Raw genomic sequence first — 26935 nt, 5'->3', positions numbered from 1 at the left:
CCATTAAACATGTTTCTTCATTAAACTCTCTCAGATCGAAATTACAAAAAGAAGAAGAATAGAAATTAATTTTATATATACATATGGTACCTTCATTTTTGTTCCTCAGAATGAACTTTTGAGGCATTGTTTTTTTGCCAACCTGCCAAACTGGCTTCACAAAACAGGTGTAACATCTCGTGTCATGATTTTTTCCTCCTCCTCCCCCCGCAATCTTCACCACCTCCACCTCCTCCACTCACCACCCCTGTTTGATTCACACGGCACCACGTCATTCTCCAGCATGCTCACATTCAAGCCACTGTGTGCCGCTTTACTGACTGTGTGTATCCTGCTTCTGCTTATCTTCGTCACTTCAGGTATCATGACAAACAGGAAGTGACCAGTAACTTCCTGGGAGCCATGTGGCTCATCTCGATTACCTTCCTCTCCATTGGCTACGGGGACATGGTACCACACACGTACTGTGGGAAAGGCGTGTGTCTGCTTACAGGGATTATGGTGGGTTCCTCTCTTCTTCACTCAGATAAATACATAACATTCTCACAGGACTCTGCCTGGAACAGTTATAAAACTGAACACTCGCTGCCAGCTACACTCTCACCATGACTGAACTGCAACAAGAAAGACACAACTTTGAACAAACTTTATATATAATTCTACTTGTGTAACTTTTACAGAGTCAACAAATGTGAAGATTTTGAGACCATTGTTTTTCTGAGATCTGTAAGAGTCTATTACTGAAGATACTGAATCCCCATAGAATAAATGTGAAATTGAAAATCATCCAAATACACATGCCATTTTATTGAGCACATTCCTCTCTTAAAAGCATTTTTTCACGTATCGAAGAACTTGTGTTTTGTCCTCATGACATGAATTCCAAACAATATCTGTCTGGAATAACAAATTATGAAATTGTTTTAAAGATTAAGGTGGATCCATGCATGTTGATTTTGCGTTTGATCTATTTAGTGAAGCTCACTAAAAACGTATTGTCTTTGCACAACAGGGAGCTGGTTGCACTGCGCTAGTGGTTGCAGTGGTAGCCAGGAAGCTGGAGCTGACCAAGGCTGAGAAGCATGTCCACAACTTCATGATGGACACACAACTCTGCAAACGAGTGAGTCACCGCACACTACTGCAATTAGAGTAATTTCAATATCATATTGCTTTTTTGATTTAACATCAAGGGGTGGTTTTTAACCAATATATGATGATGGTGTGAGGTTTGTTGGTAACTTTGTGTTGCTGCCATTCTTGGCTAGACCTCCATGGTTAAAGAGATCACTGTTCTCTCTTGGACTAACCTGGTTGAATAAAGTTAAATAAAATAGAATAGTTGGATCAAGGAGTGATTCATTTAAATTTCAGACTGTGTTCTTTTGATTAGTTAGTTAAAGTGTGGACTAAACCTTGACTTTGCTGCAGGCATATTGGGGTCCACGCTCCCAACAAAGAGGCTTGAAGAAGTGAAACTAAAAAAACAAAAAAATTACCCAGTAAAAAGATTGGATTGTATTGAATTGTAAACTCTCTGACAGGATCACAAGCATGTTGTATATTTGAAAGCCTTTACAACTCTCTATATTTTGTATTTAACTTGGTGTAATGTTGTACTGAAGTGGTTTTATGCTGTTTCTATTATACATACTTAAATATTTTCTTATACTTTCTCTGTCATTATATTTCATTAGACGGTATTGATAATATACATTAATACAGGCCACTGTAGCTGCACATACTGTATGTATCATAGTGTATTTATCTTAGCATCTTCATTCGATACTGAACTGCATTTCCTTGTCTCAGTACTTGTTCTCCCTGCAATGACAATAAAAAATAATCCAATCTTAACTAATCTTATTAATCATGGATGTGTGATAAAGCCCCTGGAGAGGCAGCTGTACGTCTAACATCTCACTCAACCTTGGTTCACAGGTAAAGAACACAGCTGCCAATGTACTCAGGGAAACATGGCTCATCTACAAACACACTAAGTTGGTCAAGAAGATAGATCATGCCAAGGTGCGGAAACACCAGCGCAAGTTTCTTCAAGCCATTCACCAGTAAGTCCGGCACAGCGTTTGTTTTGTGTCATCCAATGTAACTATGATAAAATGTTTGACAGAAATATGACAGGGTTGTCCAAAACAACAACTACCAAGAGGAAACAATAAGCATGCCCAATGAACAAGTGTGTTACTGAAAAATAGTTTGGTAGCAGATTTAATTACAGCTTGGTAATAACATGGTAATAGTTGGGTAAATAAGAGCAATAATTAAGTTCCAATTACCATGTAATGACTAAAGTGATAACCAGTAATACCTATGTATCAACAATGGGTATATCTGGGTAGTCTTAGACTGAAAACTATGTAATACTAGTAATGAGGAGAATGAATCATTTGGAAACACATTTAAAGACAGAAGATACATTAAAGATTTAGTATAATAAACAAAACAAAATAAAGAGTGCATCTTTGGTTTACTACCGGTATCAAAATAAAAGGAGCTACCTAATGAAAACAACCACAAACAAATACAGCTACTGATTATTTAGGCCATTAGAACACCCTGTTACCATTTTCAGTCCATACTATTGTTAAATATTACTGATATAACCATTTAATGTTACCAGGTTTCAATACTGTCACCAAAATATTACTGTGCAATTATTAGATAGTTTCCCTGTGATGACTCTTTTGCCCCTTACTACCTTGTTACATTCAGTTTCAGTTTAATATTACCAAGATATACACAATGATATACACAATGTTTAAACTGTAGCAAGCTATTATCTGGTTATTATTTTGGTAGTTATATGCTATGACACTCAAGGTGTAAGAATTCTCGTAGAAATAACATAACAGTAAAGACGTCTATGTGTTGTTTTGCAAAGATATCTACTGATGTTGCTAACCGCTCCAAAGCTCCTAGCAGTGTCAACACCAACACTCTCCTGGTCCCTGAGCACCTAGCTGCACAGCTAGCTCAGCTAACTAGCTGATGTCAGCTATAGTCGGCAGCAGTTAGCAGTTACTCTGTTGATATGCTGCCCCCTTTCATGGTTGAGTATGAATTCAACAGGTGGTCAATTCTTACAAAGTGCACATATTATTGTAGCCTTGTTAAGCTGTCCGTCATTATTACCACGTTATCACTGAGCTGCAATGTTAAGGCCTCCTAATATTTATGATGATGTTCAATAAATGTGATTTTGTTAACAGTATTTGTGGCACAAAATATTATGGCTGTATCATTTATAGTTGTGTTGCTAATAACCTGCTGAACTGTTGTCTTAGCTCAGGTTCATAAATTACAATTACAATTTCCGCTCCTAGAGTACCATTTCCTCTGATTGTTATGCTCAAACACATGTAAGCTCTCTCACATGCACACACTTACAAGAGCACACACACGCACACACTACAATCTAGTGTAATGGTCCTTCCTATTCCCCTCCCTGTCCCCCTCTCCCTCCGACTCCCCTTTGACCCTGTGCTTACAGTGACAAGTGTAATGGTTTCACTCGTTTCGTGAATGTTGTGGGGTTAAAACTCTGTACTGTGTTCTGTCTTTGTTTTGCTCTATCACCGCAGAGCTCAGAAGTAAGTTGAGTCTTCTATGTATCCTCCTCCTACTGTTTCCTCAACATCCTCCTCCTCCTCCTCCTCCTCCTTTCTCCATGTCTGCGTTTGACATGCATGAAAAAAAAGCGTTTGTTACCAAAAAAAAAAAGAAAAAAATGGAAGAAAAATGCTGGATGCTGAATCGTTTTGGTTTTTTCTTTAACTTCAGTGTTCCATTTACTTCCCTCTCCCTCCCATCCCCCCTTTAAATGGAATGAAACTACAAAAAAAAAAAGCATCAACATTTTGTCACAAGTGTCAATAGTGGAGGGTTGTCTGGAGAGAGCGTGTGAAAGAAAAAGCATCTTGCACAGAATGAGCTTTTGTTAGCCTGGCCAGCGGTTCATAATCATCTACAATGTACCGTATACTGTTGCCCATGATTAATATAGCTGCTCTGGAGGCTATATTAACCTGCATCCACAGATCTCATCCTACACTGCTGATGGTTTTGTGATGACATGAACACACACACACATACACACAGACACACACACACACACAGAGTAATGTACTGTAGTTTTAATGAGGTTGAAATGTTTGCTGTTGTTTTAACATTGATTTTTTTTTTCCTTTCTCGCGTAAGATCAAATGCCACAGCTTGCACGTGACACTGATGCACGAAAAAGACAGAACACGTAGGTCATAGGACAAAACTGCGCTAATAATGCGCCACGCTAATAAGTGGCGCTTTTTAGCTTTTAGCCCCTATTCTTCGACAGCCATAAGGGATGACAAAGCGGAGCAAACAGACGCGCAGGAGCTGAAGCGGTTTCCTGCAGAGATAGAGCCGTAAGCGAGCAGTCTCACTCTGCTCTGATATACTGATTTGCACATGAATAAATGCCCTTGAATGTCATCCTGTCTCATAATTTGCCGAACAGGGAAATTCTTCCCCCTCGCACATCCAGATGATGGCTGTGTGATGCCACCGCTAACAATGACACATTGTTCACATCAGCGTTAACAGTTCTTACAGTGCCATAATGCATTTGATTAGCGATAAAGAGGCACAGCGTCAAAGGCATCACAAAACACGTCCGATGTTTCATTGCACAAGTTATCTGACATGTCTATGTTGCCGTATGTTCGCCAGTGTCATTAAGACTTATTTCTGGTGAGCTTCATCTTTTATCTGTGGCATCCACACACACACACACACACCCATCAACCCATGTACATACGCACACACACACACACACACACACGTTTCATTGTGCACAAAGTCACTCACAGTCACTGCACGCTTACCGAATGACCAGTGTGTATATATAAAGTCCTACCACCGAGCTGTGTGTAGCACTGACAAAGGGCATGTCATCTTTTTTTCCTTTTTTACTGTCTTACTTTTGGGGTGGAAGTAGACGAGAATGTTTTGATTTCAAACTTTTTTTGGGGGGGGTTTTATTGTATGGAAGCATATTGCGTTCTCGCCGGGTAACAGCATCATGTTTTGTCGGCGTAATAATACGTTTTTTCGGCATTGCATCGAGTTGTTTCTTTCCTCTTGTTCCAAGGCAAATTATTTTTGGGACGTAACAAGATCATCTCTCAGTATCAAGTCTGTTTCTCATCAAGGCGAAAACATTTTTTTTTCTAAGAAAGAACTTTTATGAGAAAAAAATCTTGTTATAATGGGATAAAACATGATGAAGACGGTCTTTGTTCTTAAAAAAAAAAAAAAAAAAACGAGTGTAGTATGCTTCCACAGTTTTGCATGTTTTGGTTTGCATTGACCAAGACCAGGAATGCTTGTATATATATACATGTATATTTCCATATACTTGTATACATATAGCCATGTAAAGTACATATATATTTTGGATGCATGCAGGCTGTCCTCTCTGTTTTCAATGTCATCGGTAAGAGAGCACGCCTGATAAAAAACTGTGTTGTTCCTCCTCCTCTCTCCCTCATCCTGCTCCCTTCATAAACCCAAACAACCTGTCTCTCTCCTGCAAACTCCTCCCCTCTACTCCCTTATCCCCTCTGCCACTCTTCTCCTCGATTCCTCCTCCCCTTTCCTCCTTCCCCCCTCCTCCTGCTCCCACCTCCCTGTGCCTCTACCAGACTGCGCAGTGTGAAGATGGAGCAGAGGAAGCTCAATGATCAGGCCAACACCTTGGTGGACCTGGCGAAGGTAAGTGTGATCTGACGTGACCTCACAGTCAACATTTTCCCATTAGATCCCTCAGATTGATACGTTTCAACAGCCAGCGGCCAAAAATAAGAGGAGAGGAAGAAGAAGGTTGTTTTCCAGCTTTATTGAGAAGATTCATTTAATTCATTCGATCATTTGTTCTGCCTGGAAATGTAACCTGCAACCCGAATGCTGTCCTGGGAAGAATATTTGCGTTTCTGGTTCTGTGGATCTCGGCTCTGTTCATCTTATCAGACACTTACTTGAAAGTTGTTGTTTTATAGACTTTTGACCATCAAGTTGAATCGGACACAGACCAGCTTCATTGCTACCGTCATTACATTTATTCTGGCAAGACAAAAAACAATCAAGTTAAGCATTCGCTTTCCGATTGAACGTCTGCCATTAGGGGGCTCACTTTCAAAACAAACAAAAGATGTTTGCTGAGTGTTGTGAAGGACCGGGCAGAGCTACTTACAGCTGGGTAGAGGTTCTGGATTAGAGTCAGACCCTCCACAGCATAAACACCTGGAGTCACTTCAGACTCTGCTCTGATCCAGAACCGTTTACAGACAGGAGGAAAGATCAGAGATTACTTTAAATTTACGGGATTACAAGGTGGATTTGTCTTCAGTCCTGTTTATCAACCAGACTGCAGCAACAAGCTGCGAGACTAACCTCTGTTTTTAGGTGCACATGAACTGTCGACTGACGACAGGAGCTGGAGTGGCTCTGCAAAATATATAACAAACGTTTACTGCAGTATTCCCCTATATTATATCTGTAAATGTTGGTCAGTTGTCTCATTCGTGGTAGGACCTAAATGAGATCGATATTTACCAGAGACAATAATGGAAACAAGTCCAGAACTATATCTGAGTCTGCTGTATACTTTTCTTTTGTATGTTCATATTTGTCTGTAAGCGAAGATCAAGACAACTAAGTCTTGAGTTCCTTCTTCTCTTAACATCTAACAGCGGTGTTAAAACTGCACGCTGTAATCGCCATCTGGCTGTTTAGGAGGCTGAATGCAGTCACGCCTCTGTAGCCTCTGTCCAGCTCGACCCACCAGTGACCCACCAAAGCCGGGCAGAGAGGGGGTTCAAAGGGAGTTCCATGACTGCAGCCTCATTTGATGTGGATGGCATTTGCACTCTAGTGTGTGTTTTAAAAAGGTTCTGAGGCCAACTCCTTTAATGTGTGTTTACTTGCCCCTTACTCTGCTCGGATCCATCTGCGTTCACCGTGCAGTAGTTCAGCGGCCCACTGTCTTTTCGCCAACCCGTACGGGGAGGTAACTTCAGATTTCAGAAATCATTTCAAAATAAAGAAAAATGATGAAGAATACATACATGTACAAATCATGTTATAGCATGAAGACATAGAATGCTGGCTTCAGTGAATCCATTGCGGAACAATAAGCGTCTAAATAATGGAGTAACATTTCATTATATGAATGAGTTGTGTCAGGCACATACATAAAGCATTAAAGACCTTCTCCGGCTATAAATGGATTGGAGGAGCTGGTTGTGAAATGGTGGGAAGATAAAATCAATGCTGACTAGCTGAAACTATACAGCTCCGCTCCACGCTGCTTCCTGCCATTATTCCCTTCACTTCAGACTGAGGACGTGAGATTTAGACTGTCTGCTCATGTAATTTATGATGAACTGTTACATTTCCTGGCATTGTATTGGAAGCGCTGTAAATGTGATCTGTTGCATCGGCCCGTATTAGAGGCGTGAAGCTGCACTGCGCTCACGATTTGATTGCGACTCAGCTGTCAACAATTCAAATGCACAGCAATCCTTGAAACATCAGGAAAAGCAGCAAAAGCTGCATCTCTTCAATTCCAGTGTCGGTGTGACTCAACTCAGAACACTGACATAAAAAAAATTTAAAAAAACATAAATCTGTCAGCAGTGCATCACACGTGTGCTGTCATCAACTAAAATATTATTGTCACATAGCAGCACTTCCTGAAATTGGCAGACGTTACAGACATGACTAATTTCCATCTAAGCTCCCTGTGTTCTTTATGGCTGCAGACATTAGCTTTAGGTGAAAACTGTACACGCCGCGTGTGTCTCGTCCAGTTCATGCTCCCCAGCAAGTTCGTAAACTCTGACATGTGTCCACATGTCTACTTTCAAAATACTGGATGCAATTTTTATCACTCACTGCTGATCTCTGCCTCCCTCCATCATATCTCCTAATGCCAACTAATGTTGAGAAGTAACTAAAATCTACAGTCAGCATTAAGCTCTGCCACTCATCGCAGTGCATTGCAGAATCTAGAAATGTCCATACCTCCAGCAGGAAAAATGAAGTTGTAAAGCACATTTTTAAAATGTTTTTCATCTTGTCTCTCCGTCCCCTGCCCTGCCCTCCTCCTCTCCCTTCTCTGTCCTCCTCTTCCTGCATCTCCCCGAACACATTTACTTTCTTTCCTTCATTAGACCCAGAATGTGATGTACGACCTGGTGTCAGAGCTGCAGGAGCGAAGTGAGGAGCTGGACAAGCGCATCGGCACATTGGAGGACAAGCTGGACTCGGTGACGGGCAGCCTGCAGGCGCTGCCCTGCCTCATCTCCCAAGCCATAACCCAGCAGCAGCAGGACTTCCTGGACGGCTTTGTTCACCGCTTTCGGCCCGCCTCACTAGCCTCAGAGCGCTCCGAACGCTCCGAGCGATCCTGGACTTCCACCGCCCGGAGGCGGCGCTCTCCCTCCACAGCACCACACACTTCCTCTGATAGCGGATAACCTTGACAAACCTCCTGCAGTCACCTTGGAGCCCCACCTTCCCCTAACCGACCCATCCGAAGCTGTCCCTGTCACCGCTGGCGAGTCCATCCCTGGACTAATAATGAACCCATATCTTGACCCCTGACCTGATCCTTGCCCTTATTCTCTCCCTTCCTTCCCCCCCCCACACCCAACATCAAATCCAAAAACCAATTCCTCTGTGACTGAGCCTCTCAGCACAGGACTGGATCAGAGCTACTCCAAAAGAACAAAGAAAAGCAAACAGACTTAAATCAAGAAAAAAAAAAACATAAATGCATCCAAAAAAAGAAAAAGAGAAAAAAAAATTAAAAATGACTGAAAAACCGAGATAAAGTAGAGATATGGTTTATGTTTTAGCCATTGTATGGCTGTTCAAGTTAGCTTTTTTGTAAAAGCCCTTGTATAGTTAAAAAAAAATGACTGAGTTCAGGGTCGCTGGGGTGAGAGCTGGCTATCACACCAGAGAGTCCTTAACCACGAGGGGGGAAGTTGGTCTGTGGAGCTGAGGGCCTCGGCTCACCTGCTGGCCCTCCGAGGCCATGGAGGACATCCGTCCACCCATCTGTCCGTCTATCTGTTTGTACGGTGAGGAGAGCGAGACAAACCATTGGATTTCCCTTTCAAAAGACTAGTGTCCTGGATTCTTTCCCATAGGTCCCATAGGTGAAAGCTTTAGAAGAGGCCACGAAAGCTCTGACTGCAGGTCAGTGTTTGAATATGCGCTCGAGGTGGGAGGGGAAACTGTCACACAGAAGAGGAGCAAAGGGGATGCATATGGCATTACTACTGGGTAGGAAAAATGTACACAGTTGCCAACTTCAAGGTTTCAGCTTCCTTGTTCTTACCAAGGGAAAATGAGAGCGACTATCTTTTTTAGTTACATATTGACATGTGATTTTTCAGTGCCTGAATGTATAAATAGTAGAGGGTTATTTAATTACTAATTTCAGAGCTTTTTTACGATGTTAACAGTCTGAATACAGCATTGCATTCCTTTTTCAGATACATTCCTCTCCAAAAATTTAAAGAAAATGTCTTAATGTAATGCATAACATTGCCTCCATTACACAGCAACTCTAAATGTTTTGAACAAAACCTATTTTCTTTCTTTGTATTTCTACTAACACCGTGAGAAATGAAAAAGTTCAAAGAGTAAGCGAAAGTGGAGACAGAGAATATTTTTTGAGAGTGTTTGTCGGAGAGTGAGTTCACTTTTAGCTCAATGGTGCACACTCATACACACAACAATGAAATATATAGTAGTCTACCTTTCTCACCACCACTAATTAGAGCTTCCTGTGGTCTTCAGATAATGGCATGGCTTGAGGTCTGCTGGTATACACGGCCACACAGGCACACGGTCACCGGTCGAACTGAGAAACCAACCCTGCCCCTTTTGCATGGTTCTGTGCAAACATGACAATGGAACACAATCTTCCTCAGATGGCCTGATGATTTTACATGATTTTCATTTTATTATGTTTACTTTTGTTTGTTGGTTGCCTTTCTTTCTTTCTTTCTTTTGTTACTTTTTACTATTTTTTGTTTTTTTACCAGGATACCTAGGGTTTTTTAGAGTTGCAAACCCAGAGAGTTGCAGTAATGTGATTCTGTAATGCATTCCCTGTTTCAAACTTGCGGTGAAGAAAAATCGCTATTACAAAAGTATCCTGAAAGAATACAAATAAAAGTGCTGAAGAAACTTTGATGAACTGGTCCCTCTGCAAGTTTAACGGATTAGACATTTTGGGGAAAATGCTTTCTTACTACTTACTTGCTGAGTGTTTGAGTATAAGATCAACTCCACCCTCGTGTTTGTGCAGCACATGTAGAGCTACTGCTCGTAGCCGGTTAGCGTAGCTTAGCATAAAGACTGGAGACAGGGGTACAGATCATGACACTCAGTCCAAATTTATCACATACCTATAAAATCACAATGTGTTGTACAGATTGTATGAATGTGATATCACATGTTAATTAGTGAATTTTAAAGGTGCATTACGTAAGAACTTTCGTCAAAAATGTTAAATTAAATGTCAGCGGTATTCCATCTCCCCCCTTCCATTGCATCCACATCACAGCGCCACTGTTGTATCATCTGGCCCTTCAAGTGGCTGTGAGTTTGTTGTAGATGACGTTGTGAGCGCTAATGTTGCTAACGCTAATTTTGCTTAACGTCATTAATGTTACCCAACATTAACATCACTAACATAAGCTAGCTAACATTTGGACAGTATGTTGGGCTCATCCTTTAGAAATCAGCCATGTTTACGTTTTTTTCCCACTAACTGGCAACTACCAAAACTCTTGACTCTGACAAAATACGGATACCAACAGTGTTATACTATTGGCTGGCAAACCCTGTTAAAAGCTGGACCCAACTGCCAGAATTGTTATACAGCGATAATAGATTAATATAATTAATTCACAATCATAGAGGAGAATTTCAAGGAGAATAGATACTTTCTTTCTGCACCTTTCTACAAGCTCTGTAGATGTATTCTTTTTAAATGATTTGTCTACATAAAGATGTAATCTATATGACCTTCATAATTGAAAAAATTTGTCATTTTGATGTCGTGACATCAAAACAATCTTTTGTCCAGACTAACTAGGCTAACTGAGCTAACAGCAGCTACAGTTACAACAGTAAGGGGTTACTCTGGCAACATGCCGCCCTTAGTTTGTTAGGAATATGAATTAGTCAGCTGGCCATTCATTAGCTTTAAAGGTGCTTCTCCATCAGGATAACTCATTTCCTCTTTTTTAATTGCTGCCCGGTTTCCTTCCCAGCGCATCACATTGTCACTGTTTCGTCACGTCCTTTGGCATCTCAGACAGACGAGAAGGCACCCTTTACCACCTGTATGAGACACTAATTCCAACATAAACCCATCCTTGGCAATATGAGACGATCACAGCGACTGCTTCTGTTGACATGTAAACAAAGTGAGAAAGTCCCAGAAGGGTGGAGGTCGGGGTTGAGTGCAGACTGTTAACCCAGGAGGACAGGGTTTGCGTATGCAACCAAGCATCAGTGCTCTTTTGCTAAACCTAACCAAGTAGTATTTGTGCCTGAACCTAACCAAAGTGGCTTATCATGTAAACCAGTCGATATTAAGGCTCTCTGGCTGGGGTGCTTTGCGCGTCACACACAAGCTCTAAAGGGTACTTCAGGGGAGTAACAAAGCCACGACTGGAGTTGACAACCTGGGATGAGAACGAGTTGTCTGTCTTTATGCTAAGCTTCATATTCAAAGATGCAAGAGTTGTGTTGATCTTTTAACTCTCAGCAAGTAAGCAAATGAGGGTATCTCCCAAAATGTCAAAATATTCCATTAACATGTACTGTATCAGGCCACAGTGGTTGAGGAGACACTTTTGGAAAATGTTAAAGGCATGGTGTATGACGCATCCTAGAGTTGGGATGACTTGTAGACTTTTGATTTAAAGAGACATATCTAGGAATCTTTGAAATTATTGTTTTTTTCCAAAGTGCATTTAAAAAGACAGATCAGAAAGTTGGCAGGTTAGTGGGCTGGCATGCTGTACTAAAGTAGTTTGAATGGTAGATAGTCCCAAAAGGATGTTTGAGCTAAAAAAAAACAAAAAACAAAAAACGCCCCCATAAGCTAACAGACAAACAGCATCATTATTATCTGGATCTTAATTATTATATTAATTGAGTTGCTTCAGGCTGAATCAGTTGAACCCTGTGAGACTGTGAGCGAGTCCGCTCCCCCACAGACTCTGGACTGGTCAGAGAGAACCTCATTTAAGAACATTACTCAGTTTGCAACTAAATCAAGCATGAATATTAGCATTTCTTCTTTTCAACTTGAGTTGATGAAGCATGACTCTTTACTGCCCCCACCTTTAGCCGCGTCTCGTACAGTGCTACGTTCCACTCTTCCGCTATGAGGGGATCTATCATGCCATTACGGACTCCGTTTCAATCAGTGTCATCCAACGAGTCAGGACAGCTAATGGAAGATTATCTGCTTGATTGGGACCTTACCTGCCTGTTCCTATCTAAGGTTTCCCCCTCTTCATTACATCTGAGGTTTAGCTTCACGTTTGTCATCTGTCATCATTAAGAGCATCAGTCCCACCCTGACACACAAAGAGGCGTCCCACTGACCTTTGAGTGGTTAGGTTGAAAAAGAAAACAACACAAAGGAAAGGAGGAAGCAGGGGAACCTGGAGGTCATATTCCATGTTGCACTCAGTGTGCAATATTCAGTTACACCGGGAAGGATCGCAGATGTTTGAGTGTCTTCCCTAGAGAGATGCAATGGCGCTGGTGTTAACGTACGTCGTCAGCGGCGGAGAGTAGATTGAAAAGAAAAGAGAGAGAAATAGGAGAGCGGTAGCTCATTTACTGACAGATGTCCGTTTTGGCCCAGGGGGTTTGTGAACAGCAAGAGTGGGTGTCCTGTAAATATGACCTCATTGTAGATGTCGCCAAGTAAACGGGACAAATGGTGAACCGCAGGGGTAAAGGTAGCTGGGTGCACCGCACAGCATGTTGAGAGTATGCAGTAGAAAAACAATATCGAGACAGGTTGTGAAGGGTTTGAAATTAAAGACGGCTTTTTAATTAATTTCACTTCATTTTATGCCGATGGATGTTTGATCAGGTTCTGTTGTTTGTTTCTTTACCCTGTTGTTTTCTCTTTCTTTGTCACCAACAAAATCCTGCCAAACAAAAAAACACCATTCCAATATTTAATAGTGAACCGAATTTTCTCCACCAGAAAATAATAATAATAAAAAAAAATTCACAGTATTTTGTAGTGAGGTGAGGGACATTCTTGATGTTATTCCGATGACGGTAGATGAGTCAAAGTGATTAACGCATCCTGGAGTCTTTTATTATCCTGAAAAAGTAGGCTTTCCTCGTAGAGCAGGATTCAGAAACACACTTCAACCGAACAACAACAGAGTGAAAACCCCCCCAAAAAGTGAAGAAATGTAACCCAATCATTGTTCTGTGTACACTGCCACATGATGCATAATGTACGTAGTAGCACTGGAATAAATCAACTTTTAATGGATGGCAAATGGGTTTAACATGTTCTCTGTATGCTGTTCGCTGTTCCTTCATTTTGCAGGTGAACTTTTGTCCTAGCAAGGAGAGACACCAAGGTCAAATCATTAAAGGCTATCTTCAGCTATGACCACTACTCTCCTCTTCTTTTATTTGGGGAAGCTGTAGATGAATCTTTCATTCAAAACAATTTCTTATGCTTATTTTCCATTAAATGCGCAGCACGTAACTTCTGCCACTGAGTGTCTCTCACTCAAATGGTCATGGGAATTGTTGTTCGTCACAGCCCAAGAGCCAGAACGAAATGTCTGTAACTTGCATTTCTGCAAATCGCACACATTCAGATGTTGCACGTTTCATAAGTACCATATTGACTCTGGCTGGATCATGTTTTAAAGGAGACCTATTATGCTTTTTTGAAGCAGAAGCTGAAAACTCTGCAGTGCTGACCGGATACAAGGTGAACGATTCTGGCTCAGGGGTGTGTGAGCTGACCAGACCAGAGAAGACTGGGTATTCTGGGGGCCGGGCCTTAAAGAGGCAGGAGCTAGAACCTGTTCATTTAAACCTGTTCTGGTCGTAACCCAAAAGAAAATTATGAACCTAAAAATTTGCAAATTAAGTTCAAAGTTATGTTTGGTCACGTTTGCTGACTTCGTTCCTCACTTTCAGACACTCTCCTGGAAATATTAGCTACAAATTTTACAGTTATCTGTTTTTGAACATTGTTGGAAACACGTTTGACAATGTAAGCACACAACTCAACAAATACATAGCAAAGATCCTGTCTTTAAATCAACAAAGTAGCAGCCACATTCTGCCATGTGTGCCCTCCAATCTGAAACTTTTTGCACACTAGGGTCTCCTTCAAGAAGAAAAAGGAAATGGCAGCAGCCTAAAGTCAATCGTGACTCTGAAAGGTGGCTTGGCACACTCGATGATGGATACAGACATCACACGTCTCTTCCTGTGAAAACTGTGAAGCGGGGACATCCTAAAACATGATTACAGGAGGATGTATTGACACGAACATAAACAGTGCTCCAGAGGACACACAGCTGCTGAGGCGCTGTTCCAAGGTGAACCATGGGCTTTACACAACACACACGCACACACGTACACACACACACACACACACACACACACACAGCCATTAATGTTCAAATAACAAGCTACTATTCATGTCCACATGCACAAACAAGGCTCAGCCTCGTTAATTACAGCCAAACCAGGAGGGACTTGGCAGCAGAGCGACATCCCGCAAGAGTGGCAGAGTCAGTCACCCTGTAGTTGTTGCTATACAACCCCAAAGACACACAGCAGTGGAAACACAAGGTGCCACTCCTCTTCTCTTGGGAAGGATGAGGAGGAATTTTGTTTTTATTGTTTTGTATACGATAGGGATCCTTGAATCTTCTTTCCTATTGCATGCCACAGTAAAAAAATGGTGAAAGTCTGCCCAGTTTAGCCACAGATAGCCAGGTTAGCTGATGTCCTGAGCCGGTAAGCTTCTCATGATTTCCTTCTGTAATAATGTCCGTCCCTTAATGAGCACAGTTCGTTCACCCAGATGCTACCCCTCCTTGTGTTTAAGTGTAAAAAGAGGAGAAAAGAGGCATCAATTTATCTGAGATCTCCCCTAGAGGGTACTGAAGATCAAGTCCAGCGCGAGAGAAGACAAGAGAAAGAAGCAGGTTGCAGAGGAATGAAGATGACCCTCAGACTGGGGGAGGAATCATCTTGCAGGATCATCCCCGAGTGTGAAAAGGTCCTTCGGGGACGGCTTGCGGCAGGTGGGGGAAGTCATTTATTGAATTTATTACAAGCCCCACTTTTCTCCCTGTCAGTCCTGGGAGCTAATAGCTAGCAGCTGCATTATGCTTAATGCCCTCCCTATCACTTTCAGCTAACGTGGTTTGGCATACACTTGGGGAAATCAGAGAGAAAAGCAGTATTGATCTTGATTTTTGGCCTTTTTAATGCACAATCCTGTAGTGCTGGAGAGTGGGTGTAGAGGGCCTTTTTATTCCAACAAATGGTTTTGGAGTGTCATCAATCATTTTATCTCTTTCTCTTTCAATCTTTCCATCTCGTTCTGTCTGTATCTCTGCCACGATTGCTCATTTCTCTCTCTGAGAGACCCGAGGAAGACTGAGCCGCTACAAATGAGGTTGTCTGTTGGAAGCTGCCGTAGCTGCTTCCCTGCTTCATTTAGCTGTGAAGGACGGGGGGGGGGAAAGCTCTTTTCAGAACCCTCAAGCCATGTGTCACGACTCCAAGCATGAAAGCGTACATGTATGCATCCAGAGTGTGCATGAAACACACTCGCGATGCATACACGGAGCTTCCCATGTGTCCTCCACTTGACAGAATCGTTTAAGCCAAGGCCAGAAATTCAGATCCGTGATCACATCTCACATCAGTTCTGTCGGTTCTTTGTCTTCACAGACACCAGCACAGAAGACAGACATCGCCATCTCTGTCTCAGCTGTTATCACCAAGTGCATTTAATGAGGCATTCAAAGTCAGACTCCTTAATGACAACTTTGACACCTTTAAAAGGAATATAAGAGGTATTTTGTGCCATTGAAAAAGCACAACATTGTACCAGCATTGTAAACTGTCAGAGATGCATGGAGGTCAAGGGAGAAAATTACATGGTAAGTATTTGTATAGGACCTTTTATGTCCAACGAAATAGAATGAGATGACCAGGATGAGATCAAATAAATCAAATACAAATAGATGATAAAGGAAAAAAAGTGCCGTAATGAAATGAATCAGTCAAAACAGGTTAGAGGAGCTTTAATGTAGGATTCCTGTACAGCAGTGGCTTCACATAAAAACCTCCTCTGGACTTAAAGGTTAATAACTATTTTTATTTTTTATTCTTTTCTTTTCTTTTCTTTTGCTTTTTTTTTTTGCTAGGAGTTGAAAGAGATGAAACGATCTATGACATACTCAGATCTCTTTGTTGAATATAAAGTTGAGGTGGTTAGCATAGGTTAGTTGAACTCATTGTGTCATTGTTTTTTATTTGTCCAGCACTTGGTTTATGACCAAATCCGGTAAATAATGGCTTGAATTTCAATCACCCTCAGCTGTCGACTGCTTTAGTTCGAAATGACCAAATTCCCGAGGCGACCATTTTCATCTGGCTCAGGGTGGGAATCTCAAGTGCTGAGAAGCTTAAATGCTGAGAAAATGATTATATTATTAGATTGCTATTAATGCATGTGACAAGCTGTTATCATTTGATTGTTCAGCACCTGAAAAGATGATGGACAGTGAAAACCTGGAGGGAACACCATCTTTGCTAACCTGTTTGCTGAAGTTAGCATTCATTCCTTGCTGATCAACACCTTTCTTATCGTATCTCGTATCGCTACCAGGTGGCGATATTTGCAGAGGAATGGTTGAATGCTAACGTGAGTTTGTCTTTAATGGAAACTAATGCGTTATTAGATGTGGTATTTTACCCCGAGGGGTAGCAACAGTAAGCAGCAGTTAGCGGTCAGTGAGGGGATATGCAGCTTAATGAGTAATGAATGAGTAATGAATTTCACATATGGGGGATTCTTATATATTGCACCTTTAATATTATCAAACATGACATGTTACATCAATTTAAACATTTTATTCAACATATCCATGTTACACAGGACAGCGAGACCTGTTTATCTGCTCTTTTATGTAACTATTTCAGATTGGGCCTTCACTCTAGAAACACATACAGTATATAACCTAAACACCCCCATTTATGTAACTCTTACATTGTTCTGCATATTACTTGCAGTTGAGCAGACACCTGCAGATAGAGGACATGCATGGCACCAACAAATGAGGTAGCCCAAGGCCAAGGCCACTGGTGGGATTCAGTGCTTACTTGAGAAATTGGGTTGCATTATGTGTTTACTGTACTGTATTGGCTATGAGCACTGCAGTGCGTGTGTGTGGGTGTGGGTGGAGAGAGGGGTGGGTCACTACAGATGTCCTTGCCTTGAGCTTTCTCTACATGAAAATAGGCACTGCTGTGGAAGAATCGCTGGCACAGAGTGACGTCACGTTATGGAGCAGGAATAATTCCTGGAGTCAGACATGGAGGGTTAAATCCTGATGATAAAAGAAAACGCGCAGACATTTTGAAACAGACTGGTCACTGGTCATGTTAAAAGAACAACCTGCACTTTGCTACTTGGAAACATTGTAACGTCTCAAAAGCAGGATGTATTTTTGTCTTCAAAAGAGCTTGGAGCTTAAAGCTGGTGCGCTCAGTGTATGTTGGTTGCCAGGTTTGGAAGCATTAGACGCAGCAGAGAAAGGGTAAGTGGGAAAGCGAGAGACAGAAAATGTGATAAAGAGACAGAACAAACTCAGCAAGGGAGGGCGAGAGAGCGAGGTGGTGATCTGAGTGAGAACACAGGATGCTGCTGCCCTCTAGTGCCTGACACTCCCTCGGTGACAGCAACCCCGTATGACACAGCCGAGATGAGAATGAATTATTCATAAAAGACAGGATGATAAAGCAGTATTTCACAGATCTTAGATATGAGATGTAATTGACATCGTGGGGCTGATATCAAACACATGCTTGTCTCCAAAAATAAGTGTAATCTTGGGGACAAGCCACTGTTTCTGATGGTTTAAAGTGATATCCGTAATGCTTGAAGTATTATTAGACAATGCAAGTCCTGTCGCTGAAGTGGTATTAATGAGTGGATTATCAACTTTTGGGCCTTTGCCTATTGATAAAGTGCCGGAAATATGAACAGTGAGCCGCGTGAATGGCACCTGTTGTGGGTTACATGCACCACCTCCACCTCTCCTCAGTTTTATTAATGTCAACAGTTTCAGCCTCGCTCCCCCTCTCTCTCTGTGTCTCTCTCTGTCTCTCTCTCTCTCCCCCACAGATTAACCTAGTGGTGCCAGTCAGCACCAGCACAGGGGCGGTTCAGGTTTAATGTTTAAGCTTTTACTCCCCCCTCTCTTCTCCACACACATTGGCCAGTGGCCCTGCGTGTGCGGAACTGAACACCTAACACCAGGAGTGAGTCAACCTGAGAGACTGAAGAGGGTGAGCTGTGTGGGCCTGCTGGACACGGCAGCCATTTTGCACTAGGTATCAGTTCCTGGTTCCTCACAAGCAGCCACCCTGACCACAGAGACAAGTCAGGGTCAAACGGGTAAGAAAAGTCGTTGCTTCTGAGATTACTTTACCGTCTTACAACCACATATGCTCTTTGTTAGCGGTGTGTTCCCACTGGGATGTGATGTGACAGTTTCATGGCTGTTGCTGCTGTGTGTTAAGAGCTTGCGCAGCAGCCCGCTGTGAGTCACTGCACAGCTTAAACTCCTGTGTTATTAGTCGAGCCTGAGCTACAGTTGTCACGTTGTGGTCCCTGTTTGAGTTGTTCCACTGTGGCAGAGTCAGGTGTCGTTCTTACATGTGTGCTGTGTTTTGGTATGAAAGCCACAGATCAAAGTTAAAGGTGCACTATGCAGTTTTTGATCAGAAGAGGAAGATCTTCATTGACTGACTTTTTTTTTTTTTTTGACTTGGCAAACTAAATAAACATTCTATTCATCTTCGTGGCTGAGTGAAAAACTGACCTTAAAGGACAACACACTTTTGTACTGTTTTAATTTATATGTGGCGGACCATGCCAACTCTCTAGCTTCAAACAGAGTTCTGGGAACCTTATTTTCCTCTGAGGGTTAGGGTTACAGTTATGGTTACAATATGGAAAAAATAAATATTTCCAAGTTTGTATCATAATCTCATTAATACTATAAATATGAAAACTTCTAAATTTTGAGTTTGCAGGTGTTTCTATGAATGTTTTAGCTGTCTTTCCAGAGACTTCCTTAACTAATTACCTTAACTCCAATTAACATTAAAGATGTATAAGCTGTCACCGGTCAAAGGTAAATCCAGACAAAGAGGAGGCAGCCTGTCACAACAGTAACTGCTAACTGCTGCTAATTATAGCTGCCGTTAGCTATTTAGCTCAGTTATCCGTGTAGGTAGCGATCCAGACTGGCAGGATTCCGAGGCAGGATGGGCTGACGTTAGCAATGCTAACTTTAGTAGATAAGTCTTTGACTTTCTTTATTATTTTTGTGATGGATCATACAACTCAAGTTTGAAGCTTCTTTAGTCAATATTTTTATTTTATAATGACTTAATCAGATGACTTCATAAAGAGATCACTCACAGGCCTCATTTACATCTTGTATTAACATGTGACCTGTATGTAGACACATCTGTATATCTGTATAATGACATATGATCCAGGGCTGTTCTCTGCATTTACACATGGTTTTGATCGACGTTCCTATCGTATCTCTTTTGATCGTGCTGCAATCGGTTCTCAACATCCAGATTAGTTATGCAGTGGATGCAGATATGTCAGTTTACGCGGGTCGTCCAACTGAACGCTACCTGCACAGCACCAAGACAGATACAGTTAGTCTCTATCTTAGAGGGTGAATACATTGGATTAACATTAATAAGGCTGACCTAAACATGACTCTGAGAATAAATGTTATTCTACAAGTGTTGTTAATTTGCTCACAAGTTCGCCTTTGCAACTTTCCAGCAAGTGATATCATGTCAATTCTGTTTAGTCGGCTTGTTTCTGCATCCCCCAAGTGACCAAAAAAAACAGGTTTGAAATGTCAGAGGGGGATTATCACATAAGATACATCTAAAAGCAACAGGCCTTGCATTGAAGTCTGCAGATTTGTATCGAAGGAACTATAATCTTGCAAACACAAGGGTTGGTCCTTCAGGATTACATTGCCAGAAAGAAGACTTCTGTCATTATTTCATGTTGTCTCACATGTGAGCTGCTCATATTCATGTGTTTTAATTAAATATTTTAAAGCATTTAAATGATATATATGCTTGTCTGGGTATTCTACATAACTAAAAATTCATCTTTTTGCCCCCCACACACACACAGTATTGCAGCTCCATGCCGAATAAGGATTGTGTGATCACTTCTTTTTCAATGAATCACTCTAATGAGCCAGCAGCATGAAAAGCTGGAGCAGGAAATTCAAGAGACAAGAGCCGGACGGCGTGGTTGGGTCCTCCTCTAGTGAGAGGAACTCCATCAGTGATCCACCAGTGCCTGTGTGGGTTACTCACACACCCACACCCGATAATATCACCGATGACGGGGATGCTAACTCCACAGGCCGCACATCCAGCACTCCACCTTATGAAGAGAAAGAGGGCGATGAGAAAAAAGGGAGCATGAAGGACAGGCTGAAGTCCCTTCTCCCTCAGTCATGGGGCGGCATCCTCCATAAATGGACAAAGGAAAGTGACAGTTTTAATGAGGGCCACAACAGAAGCATCCAGATCCTTCCTAATGGGACCAGGGTGAGCCCTCCTGTGAGTCCCATACTGGAGCGCAAGAACTGGACTGAATCACTGGGCAGCTCAAGCCAGAACTCCCATAGGCCTTTGTTAAGGGAGAGCCCGTCTGATGATCTGTTTGATCTGGCCCTGCGAGAGGAATCTCTCCTGACCAGCATCCACCCTGCAGAGTACTACGCTGAGAAGCTGGAAGTCTATAATCAGAAGTACTCTTATCTGAAGTCCTGGCCAGGCCTGCTCAGACTTCTCGCCGGACTCCAGCTCCTCTTTGGGGGCATGGTCTTTGCCTGTGTCATCGCCTACATCCAGAAAGACAGCGAGTGGTCCAACAGCTACGGACTCTATAACGGTGCGTATAACAACGGTCTGGGCTTGTCCGGGTACAGCTACAGAGGTCCTATGACTCCCTTTATCCTGGCTGTAGCTGGAGTCTCCTGGATTCTAACCTTTGCTCTCTTGGTGATGGGAATGACTATGTATTACCGCACCATCCTCCTCGACTCCCCCTGGTGGCCTCTGACGGAGGCCTTCATCAACGTGGCCATGTTCCTGCTCTACATGTCGGCGGGGATCGTCTACCTGAACGACTTGAACCGCGGGGGGCTGTGCTTCACGACAATAGGCGTTAACCCCATCATGGCCAATCTGTGTCGGGTTGACGGGGGCCAGATGGCCGGAACCGCTTTCATCTTCATCAACATGGCAATGTATCTGGGAAGCTTCCTGGTGTGTCTAAAGATGTGGAGGCACGAGGCCGCACGAAGGGAGAGAGAATACTTTGAGAACCAGGTACAGTTCATTAGTCTTATGGAAGTGCTCCCTCATCAATACAGCACAGAACTATGGCTAAATTTGCGATCTAGAACCTTTACCAAAAAAAGTGCGAATTTACCCTTTAAAGTGTTGTCACTTTCACAGGTTTTGTTCGCAGCTGCTAGAAATATCCATCCCCTCTGTCACACACTCTCTCCTGAGGTGTGAGACAAGAGACTGTTGAAGCAAAGTTCAAGCCTCACTCTCTCTTTTCTCGCCTTGCTTTAAGAACATGTGATGGATCAAAAGGCACATTTATCAGCGGCGAGAGTAAGTGATCGTATTACTGATTGCAAATGATCCGACGACGGTGGCGGATCAAATCCAGTGAGATTTAAAGTCAGTCAAGTCCACAATCTGCATCGAGTGTGCCATTTGTCAGTATTGATATGTCATCTCATTCTGCTGGCTGATGGCCACAGCAGTCAACAAGGACTCGTCGCAGAGCTGTAAACTGTGTTTTTCTGAACCCTGCTGACTGTGTAGCCCCCTTTTAGAAATGTTCAAGGTGAAGTAGACCTTTAAATCCATGCTAGAGGCGATGGGCACCGTTCTGGTTTGAGTTAGATAGTATGCTAACATGCTCACCATAAAAAGGCTACCAAGCCGTGTTTATCTGATGCTGTTCAGAATCTTAGATTAGCACGTTAGCATGTTGTCAAAACTTTTTTATTTGGACCAACTAATCAACCGACATAGACGAGCAGCATGGCTAAAAACACAGAGTTAGCAGCGTAGTCTGACTCACCAGATGTGTGCCAACCACTAACTGAGTATTCCCCTCAGTATTCACCTCCCTTTTTCTATCTGTGTATTCAGCATCAGCATTAGACCAGAGATCTGTTGCTGTTGTGCCAGATGCTGGCCAAAAGTGTTGTGTGGCAAAAGAGACAAAATCAGACATATTGCTATATATGATATCAAAGCTTCTATCTAACAGCATAAAGCCCCACAGCTGGGCGAGATACACTAACGCTACATGTGGACATCCGCATGCTCAGTCCAACATACTGAAAACGAGCACATTAAAAACAGACGTGCTATTGTTGTGACGCTCCGACCACTCGTGATTGTTACCTTCAGCAGCTGCCAAGCTTATTACTGCTTTCAAAAAGGAGTCGGTGTTATCGAGCGTCGCAGCCACCACCTACGGCTGAGAAACAGCATGGTCAGCTAATGTGTTTGATGTCAAAAGAAAGGCCAGGAGTGAACATAATAATTCAATCTCCCAGCTGAGGGAATGCAACATCAGGGGCTTAGCAGGAAGAGTGTGGCGGGGGTTTTTTTTCACCCCCCTGGCTGTGCTTTTTTCGAAAAAAATGTCTCCGGCGCGTATTTGCTTCAAGGCCTCTTAGCGTGCTCATTGTACTGATGTCACAGGGATGCAGACGCACTTGTGTGCAATAATACTTTCGCTTTTGTGGTTCAAATTTTTCCGAATAATACTTTTTTCTCTTTTACCTTCAGCCCCGGGAGGAGTTTCACCAGTCCATCCCGCTAACCAATCAACAAATAAAGCGCATATCTTTCAGGGATGAGGTGGATAAGTTTCCACGTCAAGACTGTACCAGGCAACACGCCCCCGCCCCTGATGTCCATAAGAACACTGTCAGTCTGAACAGAACCACAGCGTCTGAATACACCCCCAAAGTACACATCATCGCAGACTACGTCATGTGAGTGAACATGTGCATGTTAAGGGGTTTTGACACAAACAGGCAAAATAAAAGGATCATCTTACTAACTTTCCCTGAAATCCTTCCATACAGAAAGTATCCAAAGATCAGCTGTGTGGAAGAAAGGGAAAAGTACAAAGCTGTTTTCAATGACCAGTTCCAGGAATACAAGGACCTCCACAGAGACATCAGCACCACCCTCAGTAAGTTCAGAGAGCTGGACGCTGCGATGGCTCGACTCCCCAGAGATGGAAGAAGCCCAAAGGTGAGATGGATGCAGAACAAGCTTCTTCATAGACTGTGGAAACATTCCTGCCACCTGAGTGTGCACGCAAATATAACTATTGATGTGATGCAGACTGTTGTGCGTTTTAAGTGACATTTTGTAAAACAATCATTGAGATATCGTTCTGTTTATCTCCTAGGAACGGCAGAGGATTCAAAGCATTCTGAAGAAGTATGAGGAGAAGAAGAGCGTAAGTGAGAGTGTGACCCTGATTTGTGTTGTGAGGCTGTCTCAACACCCTGGCAATATTTGCTTCTTTAATAAAGCTGCCCACTCATGCAAATAGTATTGCCTCCATCATAAAATGTGAGTACCACTGGAAGTGTTTTATTGTATTTTGTGTTTTTACAGGACCACGCCTTCCTGGAGAAGAAAGAACGCTGTGACTATTTAAAAGCCAAATTAAGTCACATCAAGAACAGAATCCGCATTTTTGATCAGGAAACGATGGCGAGTGGTCAGATGTGAGGAAGACCGTGGAGAGATGTCTACAGCGCCTGATTGCCTTCATTGACCACATTGTATTTTCAATACAAAAGTGGACATGAAACCTGGTTTAAATCACACCTGAGCTACGACATTTTAAATTATAAGGGCTACATGGCACACTCCTTTCGAACAGCTTTCGTTACGTGTTGAGTTTCATTTTTTTATTATTATATGTATTCATGTAATTTATGTTGACGCTGGGGAACAACATGTGTCAGTGTGTCTTAATTTAAACTTCTGCTGATTTGTACTTTTTTTTTTTTTTACAAAACAAATCTGTACATTTTTATGTGATCCATTGTTTTTTTTACTGACATGCTTTGCACGCTGTTTCTAATTTGCACTGCCATTTTGTGTTTTCTGTCCAACTTGTCCTTGACTCTGTGTTGATGGTTGGTTGAACTTACAAACACATGGGAGCCTTGTTTTGTTTTTAACAACATCATTTGAATTTCCTGTACTGGGGGGAATCAATAAAGGTACATATTACCTCATCTTACCGTGTTTTATCTCAGTTAATCTTTTTTATTGTCCCTTAGCTTTGTAATCTATAAAAAAGTACCTTTCCTCTAACTTCAGGTACAGTAAATAAGAATCACGGGTTCAAAATTCAGTGCAGAGACAAAATTCTATCTCAAGTATTTTAGATTGTTACTGTTGATCAAAAACTCTGTCAGACAAAGTAAACCGACAAAATTGTGTTATTGTGTCTTTTATCCTGGCTCCAAATTGTTGTTGAAAACAATTTGTATAATAGAAAAAGCACCAATCTTGTATATAATCACTTTCTGAGTTTGACTGCTGGAGATTGTGTCAGTGCTCGGGGTGTAATTTTAGAAAAAATCCAAAACATGTTTTTAAGTGACACTAACCACAGAGGGACTAAAAATGAATCCTCTGTGACTTAGCAAAAACACAATTCTTATATAGAATCTATTCTTTATTGTATATATTTTCAAAAAAAGTATTAAAAAAGTTTCATGTCCATGTGTTCACATATGACAGATGTGTTGATTTATCTGACACATTTTTACAAACACTGATAGAAAACATCTTGGTGACGTGGTGACATAATAACAGTCCGTGTTGTTCTTTTTCTGGAGTCAGCTGCTATTTGGCCAAACTCCCAAACATTAGCTAACTTGCGGTGTCCCTCCAGATGTTAAATCACACGTGTGCGCTTCATCATTAGTGCTGCGTGCTCACTTGTTTTTCCTGTTCTGATGCAGCGGTGACCTCACCTTACACTTACATCAGCGTCTATAAGAGCACATCATGAAAGTGTTTTCTACTGTGTGGACAGGGCTTCTGGTCCTTTGGTTGTCATTTGGATATTTTAGTCTGGCAGTCACAAAGACTGTGGTGTCCACTGCAGACTGACAGCTGCTGTTAAGTGGTGTGGACACAGGTGAAGTGAAGCCACAGTTATACTGTTTAATCTCTTGGAAAACACCAGCTGTACTCTGGATGGTACCGGTTTAAACTATTTAGTTGACTACAGTATTTGGTAACACTTTATCATAGCCATGATTATTAAATGGTATATTTTATTAAACTTGAATTAATTGCTATTTCACTGTAAACAAGCGATGAAATGTTCTGTAAACCATTTATCAAGCAATTATAAAGGTTTTTTTAATCATCAACTTTATCGTGGCCTTCCAGATGATATTTAAAGATATCACTACTATGCAGTATTGATCAACCATTTACAGAGTATTATAAACCTCATTTTCAACTTGACAATAAACAGTCATTCAATAAACGGTTTGTCAAGCATTTCATTGTTTGGTAACAGTAAAATGCTGATCGAGTAAAGTTTCTTTAACTATTATTTTAACAATTGTTGATGATGTTATTGTAAAGTGATCCCAACTAAGTAGATACTCACTGGTATGCTTTGTTGCATTAACACTACAAAACCTTTGGATGTTTCTTTCTCAATCAAAACAAACAAATGTCATAAGCAAGTAAATAACAATGTCCATCATATTTTCCTCAAACTTCAAGTGAAACTTCAAGCCGTTCATAACTTGAGAATGTATTTCTGCTGAGTGTCGCATGAAACAAAGGAAAGCAGATTCTCACAGTTGAGAAGCATTTGCTTGAAAGTTGACTTAATGGGCACTATGTCATTTGGAGAAGAAATTCAGAATTGCAATATTTACATATTCACCGAACCAACGCTCTAAACATGATGTGGTGAGCTGCAAAGCGCGCTGCTCCTCCTGACAGAGTAAATATCCATGGATGGGATATGCGAAAACACACAGAGATATCTTGTGGGGTTGTTGGTTTAATTTGTGTTGCAGAACCACGAAGAAAAAATTAAAGGAGCACTGCCTAGTTTTGGAGAGGACATTCACACTCAGAGACTTAATATATACAATATTAATGAGGTCAAAAAACAAACTTTTTGTTATCAACTGTTTTCAGAGGAAATTAGATCCCCAGGAAACTGCTTGAGGCTAGAGAGGTGACAGGGTCCGCCACATATAAACACAGCAAAACAGTATGGAAGTGTGTTGTCCTTTAAGGTCAGTTTGTTAAGGGCATACAAAAGATAGATAGATAGATAGATAGATAGATAGATAGATAGATAGATAGATAGATAGATAGATATTTTATTGATCCCGGAGGAAATTCAAAAAGACAGTCATTGAAGATCGTTCTC

The 26935-nt window shown here is 41.8% G+C and overlaps 2 protein-coding genes across 6 annotated transcripts in view; both read left to right on the top strand.

Annotated features, from left to right (window-relative positions):
• The window catches only part of kcnn1a (potassium intermediate/small conductance calcium-activated channel, subfamily N, member 1a), a 56759-nt gene extending 43018 nt beyond the window's left edge, over window positions 1-13741 (top strand). For 3 of the 5 annotated variants that reach the window (XM_037085071.1, XM_037085067.1, XM_037085072.1), the window contains 6 exons: window positions 360-501; window positions 1013-1123; window positions 1942-2069; window positions 3603-3611; window positions 5703-5772; window positions 8232-13741. In XM_037085071.1, the coding sequence (XP_036940966.1) occupies window positions 360-501; window positions 1013-1123; window positions 1942-2069; window positions 3603-3611; window positions 5703-5772; window positions 8232-8537 (766 nt within the window). In that variant the 3' untranslated portion in view covers window positions 8538-13741. The remainder of the gene's footprint in view (window positions 1-359; window positions 502-1012; window positions 1124-1941; window positions 2070-3602; window positions 3612-5702; window positions 5773-8231) is intronic. The other 2 variants (XM_037085069.1, XM_037085070.1) reach the window with 1 other exon arrangement.
• A 4881-nt stretch (window positions 13742-18622) lies between these two features.
• On the top strand, window positions 18623-24755 carry ocel1 (occludin/ELL domain containing 1). The gene is made up of 6 exons (XM_037085275.1): window positions 18623-18793; window positions 20576-21786; window positions 23278-23486; window positions 23580-23751; window positions 23912-23962; window positions 24124-24755. The coding sequence occupies exons 2-6, from the start codon at window positions 20650-20652 to the stop codon at window positions 24238-24240; spliced, it is 1686 nt and encodes a 561-aa protein (XP_036941170.1). The 5' UTR covers window positions 18623-18793; window positions 20576-20649; the 3' UTR covers window positions 24241-24755.
• Window positions 24756-26935: the final 2180 nt, after the last annotated feature.

This window comes from Acanthopagrus latus, chromosome 21, assembly GCF_904848185.1.
Source record: "Acanthopagrus latus isolate v.2019 chromosome 21, fAcaLat1.1, whole genome shotgun sequence".
Classification (NCBI taxonomy): domain Eukaryota; kingdom Metazoa; phylum Chordata; class Actinopteri; order Spariformes; family Sparidae; genus Acanthopagrus; species Acanthopagrus latus.
Note: the sequence above shows the minus strand (reverse complement) of the source record. Positions and strands in the feature narration are given on the sequence as shown.

Coding starts and splice junctions, on each gene's coding strand:
- ocel1 (XM_037085275.1), top strand. CDS start 20,650: ATGAAAAGCTGGAGCAGGAAATTCAAGAGACAAGAGCCGGACGGCGTG. Junction 21,787..23,277: donor GAGAATACTTTGAGAACCAG/GTACAGTTCATT, acceptor TTTTACCTTCAG/CCCCGGGAGGAGTTTCACCA. Junction 23,487..23,579: donor ATCATCGCAGACTACGTCAT/GTGAGTGAACAT, acceptor CCTTCCATACAG/AAAGTATCCAAAGATCAGCT.